General features: G+C 40.9%; 1 protein-coding gene across 1 annotated transcript in view; it reads left to right on the top strand.

The window, feature by feature from the left end:
- Positions 1–5,563: 5,563 nt before the first annotated feature.
- cpne8 (copine VIII) overlaps positions 5,564–11,034 on the top strand; it is a 33,873-nt gene continuing 28,402 nt past the window's right edge. Inside the window, exon 1 of the mRNA XM_031564002.2 lies at positions 5,564–5,778. Within this exon, the coding sequence (XP_031419862.1) occupies positions 5,657–5,778 (122 nt within the window). The 5' untranslated portion in view covers positions 5,564–5,656. The remainder of the gene's footprint in view (positions 5,779–11,034) is intronic.

Raw genomic sequence — 11,034 nt, 5'->3', positions numbered from 1 at the left:
TTTGTTCTATTTCTACAAGGAGAGAGTATCGGAAACATCAGTGAACAAAGCCTTCTCTGGGTTTGTTTGATATGATATGACCGTAAATGCTAGCAACCTTAAGCAGGCTAAGTAGACTAATTCACTTCAACCTTAAGCAGGGTAAGTAGACTAATTCACTTCAACCTTAAGCAGGGTAAGTAGACTAATTCACTTCAAGCTTAGGCAGGGTAAGTAGACTAATTCACTTCAACCTTAAGCAGGGGGTAACTAGACTAATTCACTTCAACCTTAAGCAGGCTAAGTAGACGAATTCACTTCAACCTTAAGCAGAGTAAGTAGACTAATTCACTTCAAGCTTAGGCAGGGTAAGTAGACTAATTCACTTCAACCTTAAGCAGGGTAAGTAGACTAATTCACTTCAAGCTTAGGCAGGGTAAGTAGACTAATTCACTTCAACCTTAAGCAGGGGGTAACTAGACTAATTCACTTCAACCTTAAGCAGGCTAAGTAGACGAATTCACTTCAACCTTAAGCAGGCTAAGTAGACTAATTCACTTCAACCTTAAGCAGGGTAAGCAGACTAATTCACTTCAACCTTAAGCAGGGTAAGCAGACTAATTCACTTCAACCTTAAGCAGGGTAAGCAGACTAATTCACTTCAACCTTAAGCAGGCTAAGTAGACTAATTCACTTCACTGGGGAAGTTCTGTTTGCCCAAGCAATGTTTTGCTGATGATTTATCTTCTGTCATAGTGCCATAGCTTTGATAACTAGCCCCAGCTCTCCTCCAAGACAAGCTAACGCAGCTGAGCGTGCCTGAGCCCACTTGCAGGTGGATCACTGACTTCCTGTCAGACAGGAAGCAGCGCGTGAGGCTGGGCAAGCTTGTCTCTGAGCCCCGGACCATCAGCACTGGAGCCCCACAAGGTTGTGTGCTCTCTCCTCTACTCTTCTCCCTCTACACCAACAACTGCATCTCTAGCCACCCCTCTGTCAAACTCCTGAAATTTGCGGATGACACATCCCTCATTGGACTAATCTCCAATGGGGACGAGGAACAGAAAGGAAGTCGACAGCCGGGCTTTCTGGTGCAGCCAGAACCACCTGGAGCTGAACGCCTTGACAGTAGAGATGGTAGCAGACTTCAGGACGAGACCAGCCCCAACCGTCCCCTTCATCATGTGTGACTCCCCAGTAAACACTGTGAAGTCTTTCAGATTCCTGGGAACAATAACTGCACAGGACCTTAGGTGGGCGGAGAACATCACCTCCACCATCAAGAAGGCCCAGCAGAAGATGTTCTTCCTGCGGCAGCTGAAGAAATTCAACATGCCGCAGAAAGTGATGGTCCAGTTCTACACAGCCATCATTGAGTCCATCCTCACCTAATCAATCACCATCTGGTTTGCTGCCTCTACTGCCAAGGACAAAGGCAGACTGCAGCGGATCATTCGGTCAGCCGAGAAGATCATCGGTTGCGACCTGCCGTCTCTCCTAGACCTGTTTAAAAGCAAAGAACAGAAGTGAATGTTTTTCTAGCTAGACACCATATTTCTTGCATACCATATTAAAAACCACATTTCTCTCTATGCTGCAAGTTATATAGCCTGCAACAAAACAGGATTATTATCAGAATCAGAAGTCTTTTTATTTGCCAAGTATATTTACACATACAGGAAATGAACTTGGTGTGGTTGGTGCATAGGACATAAAACATATAAACATATAAACTTACTTAACAGGGGAATTAAGGATTTTAACAGGTTTGGTCAATTTCTTCCAGTGGTGTTGTCTGATGCTTTGTAATGTACTGTATCTTGATGTTCAAAGATATTTCAATAGTTTCTAAATATAAACTAATATTTTCTTATTAGAGGATTAAGTACGATATCAAACTATTTAAAGTAACACTATGCAACAATTTGCCACTTTTTGAGGTATGCCGGCAACTAGTTTTGGTACCATCCTCAAATTAATTTTGATAGCATATGGTCATGTGAAGGACAGATAAACACCTATGACTTTCCCACTAACCATCCAGGATATGCCCTATGTAGTTCTGTGTTCCAGGCTGGAACACCCTGCAAAAATGGAAGAAAAGCTTTCACAGCATGACATTGCCAGCTATACTGTCAAAAGACACCAGTAAGTGTGTTGGCAAGCTTCTATCAGTATCAACTATCAGTTGGTGGTGTTTGCAAGGTTTTTGCAGAACTCCTTATTGATGTTTTAAAGTATAAGTTCATCCCCAGCCCTGAGCCTAACTCCACCACTGCATGGAGTTAAATAGAGTTTACTCCATTCAAATCTATGTTTATCATGAGGTAGATATGTACCAACCATTCAAATCTACATTGGGATTGGACTTTGATGATTTTAAACAGTAGCGTAGATGGCATGTTGAGCCATTTTCAACCTATAAAATGCCAATTTTTATAAAAATGGTAATTTTGTCGATATTAACACAACTGCCTTTGCCAGTCATATAGTGTTTGTCAAAGATATTTTTTTTCAATGATATCATATACTGATACAGAGGTTTCTGTTGTGTTGTGTGTCCCCTGAAGTGGGCTGGGCTCCAAGTAGTCTTTAGGCAATAGCTCACCTTTTTGGCAAAAATGATGATTTTTTTTATGGCAAGTTGGCCTCTAAGTGGTGCATGACCCTAACTCAATACGACTCATTTGTGGAGCAGCGCCACCTAGTGAATAATGTTCAAATCTAGCGCTTCACTAGCCACTATCTTCTGATGTAAATCTAGCGCTTCATTAGACACTATCTTCTGATGTAAATCTAGCGCTTCATTAGACACTATCTTCTGATGTAAATCTAGCGCTTCACTAGCCACTATCTTCTGATGGAAATCTAGCGCTTCATTAGACACTATCTTCTGATGTAAATCTAGCGCTTCATTAGACACTATCTTCTGATGTAAATCTAGCGCTTCATTAGACACTATCTTCTGATGGAAAGGTTCAAATCTAGCGCTTCACTAGCCACTATCTTCTGATGGAAAGGTTCAAATCTAGCGCTTCACTAGCCACTATCTTCTGATGTAAATCTAGCGCTTCACTAGCCACTATCTTCTGATGTAAATCTAGCGCTTCACTAGCCACTATCTTCTGATGTAAATCTAGCGCTTCACTAGACACTATCTTCTGATGGAAAGGTTCACCCTTGACGACATACGACACGCTGCATCACTACCACAGTTTTTGGATGCACGACACATTTAGTGAAATTGTGTTCATAGGGGGAGCTGCAACTGACACATTTCAATCTCGAGAACCAATTAACATTTTTAAATTTGGTATGCTCATACTTGGCTACATTTGTTCACATCTCTTGAAGTTCCATTTGGCTTGCTCAACAAATTCAGCAGTCAATACATGCTTGTGATATCAAGGTTCAAAACTCAATTACATTTTTGTAGGATAATTCATAACGGCATATTGAAGCTATTTGCCCAATTTAAAATAAATCGGTCACAACATATTACTATAGCAACCTAAATGCTTTCCTCTGTTGCTTTGACATGGTTTGATCTATCTTCAGTGATTAATTCATCCTTTCGCCACTTGGGCCAGTTCACACATTCTACCAGGACCCCGGTGATCACTGCTTGCAGCTATATTTAAACGTATTATGATATCGTATACCCCTGATATATACACATGCATACGAAAAAGCCAAAAGAGCCATCTGTGATTGGTTAACTGAGCTAAATGATCTGATTCACTAAAAGGAACTAGAATTTACATCACAGATCTGCAGTCTTGGAGGACCATGCCTTTCTGATGAAGCAGCACTCAAATAAGTACCACTGGATGGCAGTATTATCATCATATCTTCCAGTTTTAATTTGATGCATTAGATTTGCAGTTTATGTCAGTTTTGAGTATGACTTGCATAACGTACCAATCATAATAAATGTACGTATTTCAAACAAAACCACAGGTTGGTTTTTGTATAAACCTCTTGCATGCATTGCTAATGCTACAGGGTTGTCATTAATTGTGTTCCATTTCTCCATAGTGGCACAGAAGCAACCTTCACATATTTTTATATGCAAAATATTTCACATATTTAACTATGCATATTTGCTTTTAAGAATGAAAGGAGTCTGGATGTGTATGACTCCTTCATTCTAACGGCTGCCTTTTTCTGCATTCATTTTTAGAAGATTTACAGAATATATTTATTTTAAAATGAAAGGATGCCTTTTATGAGTCACTTTTCTGAAAAGACTTGCTTGCATCTTCATGCATAATGACTCATCATAACCCCGCAACACATGATTACAGTGAATTATACATTTTAGCTTTAAGGTCATCATGAGCTGTGTTTGTGCCACGTTCGTACCACACACTCACAAGCCACTGGTGCAGGGGAAAACACAGGCCTTCGCTCATGGCTGGTTTTGTGAGTTTTATTTTGTGCCGTGGCCTGCTCTGCAAGTGTATGAACTGTAAAATATTTATCGTTTCTGGATGTACTTCGCTTTTGTTTCTCAGGGAGACAATTCTCTGTGCCTATCCAAACAGCTATGCTGAAATAAAACAAGACTAAACATGTTTTTATTGTTTTGAAACTCCGGTGTGAATAAATGTTTCATGGCATTATGTCACGGACCTGGCATCAAGTTGAGAAAAAAATATATATTTTTGCAAGCTATAACTCAATAACAAGTTTAGCAAACAATTGACTATTAATATTATTACTACATGACTGAGCAATGTCAAACGTATGATGAATGTGATTTAGTACAGTATACCCCATATTGTCATGACGATGACAGCAGCATACCATAGATATGAGAGCCCAGTCGGCATTCTGAATCGAACTGATCTGAAGCGTGTGTGCCCATGAGCTCACCGGGCCGTGTATATAAGGGCCAACCAGCCTTTTCTGTCACTGTTAGTAGAACAAGAACTAAATGTCCCGATGGAGTAAAACCTTGGCCTCATTCAAAGCAACTTGAAGGACATTATATGTTCTGATCGATGATATACAATCCGTAAAGGGAATCCTGTCTGTCCACACAAAATACACCAAACCGGCATCCAATTTTTTTTGCCATGTCAAAGGTAAGTTTTAGAGTTGCCACTGTGGACTGCTGAATAATGATCTCAGTGCATACAATTCATTCACAAAACGATTTGATGAGTGGAGGTAAACACAGACTTTAGGTATACTTGTAGAGTAGTGTTTTTATGTACTTTCCAGTAATTGCAATCAAAGTGAATAGCCTGTTCTTCAGCAACAACTACAAAAAAAACCTCGTGTGACATGGATCTTACATCTGCAGAAACCATTCTGGGCAATGGTTGAGAAGCTTTTTATTAAAGAAGTTCCAAAACAGCGGCAATGAGGCAGAAGCGGGGTTACATTTCATGTCGGATAAGAAGTCTTCTTTCAATTATAGATGTACATGGCATTCCACCACACATATAAAGGTGTCTGCAGGGTTATTCACTGGCATTTCCCCACGCGGCATCTCTCTCTTTTAATTAAGATGAGGTCGACTGAGTCCGGGTGACGTCGCGAGTGTAGTTGGGTGACTCCCCTCCGCGCGCACTATGCTCTGAGACTGTCGCTCGCACTCACCAGGTCACCATCGAGAGAGCGAATCTGCAAGATTTGTTTTGGCTTTTTTTTTTAAACTTGAGCAAAAATGTCGGATATGAGACGTAGCTCCACTATGAACAGCTTCATGAATATGGCGTCTATAGGGGAATTCGATCCGCTAACGGCTGCCATTCCCGCCACCAAAGTTGAAATCACAGTCTCGTGCAGGTGAGTGTGCTGGAGCGTCCTATAGTTATTAACGTCTTCGGTGTGCTGGCCAAGCAGTGCCGTGCAGATTCAATTTTAGCAAGCTGTCATGCTCAACAGTATTTCTACCGTAATAGTCAGTTTTACACTGGTGGGAAACATCACGTCTCTGTATATATGGTTTGATGACATAGGTATAGATGATATATGAAATAGAATAGCAAAACTGCTATCTCGGATGAATGTAAAATGTGTAGCCTAGATGATGAAGGAATTTTGTGTCCGTGTAGCGAGTGCCACATTATTGCATTTTGAAGTTTTCTACCGTTCACCCCAAACGCGTGCTGTTTTATTTTGTGTTCTATATACCTAATATATTCAGTAATAATACATTTGATTTGTCTAAGTTTTTAAGCATTTTTCGCCTAAATTACTCAACTAAGTCGATGCGGACACTCGAACTAACCTCCTTGTAGGGTGCATGTGAGCTGTGGCTGAGGGCACTTTGAATTCATTGACGCTCTACAGTACATTGGCCATGACATGAAGTCAGTAGAAAAGGCATTAGGGATGATTCACGGACGGCACCGCATTACCCGGAGGTTGGCGTCTCATAGCGGGGTCTCGCCCGCTCTTTCCTCGTAAGACTCTTACGCGCTTACAGTCAGCCGCAGTCTCAGGTCCACCGGAGCCCTGAACATCACGCGCTCAAGTGCATCATGTCTGTAACAGCTGTTAGAACTATTCAGGATTAGAGCGTGTATTTTTTTTTAAATGAAATGCACCGTACTGTCATCTTACTCCATGCCTCGCGACACAAATGTAGGCTATGTTAAGTGTTGTATGAATAGCCGAAGTTACTAGATTGTTTGTGAACCTAGTCAGTAGGCTACACGTCTTGTAAATCCTGAGATGTGACTGAGGGTGAGATTGATGGTTCAGGAAAGAACACCTAAAAGCACTTGTTAAAGAAACACTGCTCACATAACTTACTTCCAACAACCAGTCATCTCGTGGTTTATACCAAGAGCAGCTATATATTGGCTGCATCTGTCATACTTGAAATAAGTGGATTATAAACCTCACAGTAGCAGTCTTGGTGAATCACATGGCTACCTGTGCTTGTAAGTATCAGTTTGGCCTGCCTGTCACATAGAGTCTAAGACTTACTACTGGAATCTGAAAGATGAGTCAATTCTAAAGAATCATATTTAGGCCTACCCAGTTAAATTCAGTTATACTCACTTTTACTCATCCTGACAAGGCATTCTGACCTTGTTCACATCAAGATGTTAGCATGAAGGAGTCATACACATCCAGACTCCTTTCATTCTTAAAAGCAAATATGCATAGTTAAATATGTGAAATATTTTGCATATACAAATATGTGAAGGTTGCTGCTGTGCCACTATGGAGAATGGAACATAATTAATGACAACCCTGTAGCATTAGCAATGCATGCAAGAGGTTTATACAAAAATCAACCTGTGGTTTTGTTTGAAATACGTACATTTATTATGATTGGTACATTATGCAAGTCATACTCAAAACTGACATAAACTGCAAGACATTTATCGGTCCACAGGTGTGTTTGGGTCCACCCCCCACTGGTGGTGTGCCACATCTGGTCCGCTCTGGGACCACCATCATCTTTAGTGTAACTGGTGCACAGATATTAAGAAAATAACATCAAATGTTAGCAATTCCTGGAATCTCTAAATCGAGGCATCCTTGGCATAGTCTATTTAAAATGTCAGCTGCTAAACAGACGAAGTTCATGGTACTAGAAGGCTGTCAAGGTAAAACATGGCATAGTCAGTTTCACACTATCAAACACACTTATACACACTTTTTAAAAGCAAGTGGCCAAACGGTGAGCTGTTTGTCTGTAACTCACGAAACAATCCAGTGAGCTGACAGTCTGGCCTTTTGCTATGTGGGCGGCTACCTGGGTACCGGTGTGTCTGTAGCGCTGTGCTACTGACAGTGTTCTACGGGTGCCTGTCTGGTGTATGCACATATGTACATGCTGTGGTATGTGTATCCACTTCACCTTGTTCCCCCTGTTCTCACCTGGCTTCTCATCGTTCTCCTACCTGATATGGCCTTTGACCGATGGCCCATACTTTTGTGTGGGGTTCAGTGCTACGGGTTTTTTATTTATTCCTTGCCAGGAATGCCTTGTGTTTTCTCTTAGGGTTTTGGCCTTGGGTTTCTGTAAGGTTTAGTCAAGGACAGTCCTCATTGTTAATGGGACTATACTGTACATTACAAAACAATTAATTGTAAAAATGTAAATGTTTTGGGGCCCTTTTTAATACTGTGTTTTTTCAGTGATTGTTCCGTGACAGTTGGAAAAGATCACTCCATGCAGAAATATTGCAATTAATTATGCACTATTTTCAACTGCAGATTTTCATCCCTGAAGCAAAAGATTGCGAGATTGTTCAGTTTCCGCAAACTTTCCTCACTAATGGATTTGGCCTAACATACTGATGTTTAGACATCCGGATGACTTTTGAAAATAAACTGTCTGTGGTAGAAGATTGAATAGATGTTTCTTGAGTTTCTCTCTCTGATGTCACTATAGGTGTTCCCAGTAGATAACTCATACCGATATATGCGTCTTTTGATCCATTAAGTGTCTGAAAGCTTTCATATTGAATAATTGACTGAAGCTCTCAGACTGTCATACAATTTGCCAGAAGCTTCTCATTCTCGCTCTCTCTCTCCTATCAATACCTTACTGTTCACCAAGGTAGGGGGTGGACTAAAATCAGTGTAAAGTCTTCAGCTCTTCCTTTTAGCCTTTATCCCACACTCTTTGTCTTTGGTTGGCATAGGGTATGATTTTATACATATCCAGAATTCAATAGCAGGATAAATAGGTTTTGATGGTTATATAATGTTTCTAACTGTCCTAATTCAGAGATGAAGATATTAAACAAAAATAATGACTGCAAATAGGGCAGTCCTCCCTCCCAGTCACAGACAAATCAGGGAACATCGCAAGTGCATTTATAAAAGAATATGCGAGAGAAATGCAAAGAGGGACTTTAGGCCACTGAATATTCCAGAACAACATGTACCCAGTTTTATCTGGTTTCAAGACATAATGACTCTTCTGTGACAGACAGTGCGCCATGTCCCAGGTTCAAATCCAAATAGCTGATGCCTCCAGTTTCCCCAAATTGGTTGTTGTATAAGCTTATCATTGGTTTCCTAAATGATGCATTCAGAGCTGCTTTGTTTTTGGTCTTTTGCCATGTTTCATGCATCAGGAGACGCATGCAGCCCCTATGGTTGAACACGACCTTCATCAGAATCAGAATCAGAATCAGAATCAGAATCAGGTTTCATTGGCCAAGTAAGTTTGCACAAACAAGGAATTTGACTTGGTAAAGTGACTCTCAGTGTGCTTACACAAAATATACAACACAATACAACACAATACAATACAATACAATACAATACAATACAATACAAACAAACAGTGCAACTTCATCATTTCCTACCTCCTGCCACTCACAAGAATGGCTGGCACATCTACAGACAGATCTGCCTCCGTGACAGATCAGCACATCGACTCTTCTCAAGGGTTATTTTGAGTCCTTCATCAGACCCATTGATCAGAGCCGAAGGTCATTTCCCCTGTGACCATCTTTAACCGTGGGAAAGTAGTTGGTCAGTATTGGTTGTTTGAGCGCCGCTTTCAAGGCAAGAAATCCATTCATGTGGGAACACTGGACCCTCTGCCCTGTGCACAGGTGTGGATAGTGTTAAGTTTAAATTATCTGCGTGCTGGTTTACAGAGAAATCAGAGTAATGGACCGCCAAACGTAGCAATTGGTTTGATACAGTTGAGTTTACTGGTTTTAGGATTGGACAAGATACAGTCGGAGATGCAGAGCTCACAATAGCTCTGTCACCCACGGCTGGAGAACGCGTTCTGAATTTTACATGTGATCACAATTGGTTTATAAGTCCAATCTTCACTGGTGGTACTTTCTGGGCCCCACACGTATACGCCTCTCTGTGACTTGCATGTTTCAGTCATAATTTCTGGCCTGACAATTAAGTTTCTGTGAATCTCCACTCCCTTCTTACAGATAGTTTCCCTATCTCATCTGTCTCCTGCCCAGGCTGCCCTATGACCTTGGAATTTATGTCACTGGTCATCCTAAACTTGAAAGCATGTGCTTTGTATGTTATCTTAGGGCCCCTCTGTCTGAAACCTGTTTTTCCAACTGCCTTTTCAGTTACTGGTTAAATGGGCATACATTGTTAATAGAAATAGAATGTTAATAAATTCATACCTAAACTGAATTTATCTTACAATAGACTGACTCAAAGGGACTGTGAGGTGAAGATGCTATAAAGTATCAGCTGCATCAGTTGATAGCAAAATATGAGTTACCTTATTGGTTTCTAACCGCGTGATGTCTTTTCTTCAGCAACTGACAAAACGAAAAAGAATGTGATTGATGCAGTATTCTTACCATTCCTTCTGTGTTACCTTGCTGGGAGAACGATGCACTCCACATCCCCCTGGCACAGAGCTCTAAGGCGCAGGGCTTTCAGCTGATCTCCATGTCGCGCCGCCAGCCATCTTGTTTAAAGGTCTGACAATCAGATATTTACATTGAATCAATCCTGTAATGACGGCAAGGGGAGCAGCCAGTGCTGTTCATCAATGACGCATGTTTCAGCAATAATGCCTCAAACTTTCCCTGGATGGTAAGGGTGACATTAGAGATTCATCAATCATATAGACATTATATATTCCTGTATGCTGTTTACTGTACTTTACTGATCAGTGTACTTAGAAGTAAATGACTGAACATGATATTAATTTAATCACAACTGCTCTAACAGTTTTGATGTTTCATTATATTATTACGGCAATTATTATTGCCGTGCTCCTCAATCAGGCATCTATCTGCAAAGTCAAATGCTAGCCTCTGAAATGTAGTTTAAGCATATACAGTATGGGAAGCATTCTGACTATGTCCGAGTGATGTGGAGCCAAAGCCTCCTATGGGGTAGGGCACTGATGGGATTTCAAATGGGAATGTGGTGTTCTGTGGAGACTGCACTGTAAATCTTTCATAAGGAATTCTGTGCTCTGCATGCTGCTTACCTTCGCTTTCCTAGAATTGCTTCCGAACATGAAAGTGCCTCGCAGATTGCCAGGGTGGAGGAGTTTTTCCTCCTAGGCATTTTTCTGTTCATAATGTTGATTGGAATTAAAGGGCACATATCTTTGCATATATAAGC

Source organism: Clupea harengus, chromosome 3 (genome assembly GCF_900700415.2).
Source record: "Clupea harengus chromosome 3, Ch_v2.0.2, whole genome shotgun sequence".
In the NCBI taxonomy this organism is placed as follows: domain Eukaryota; kingdom Metazoa; phylum Chordata; class Actinopteri; order Clupeiformes; family Clupeidae; genus Clupea; species Clupea harengus.
This window is presented reverse-complemented; position numbering and strand designations above follow the sequence as displayed.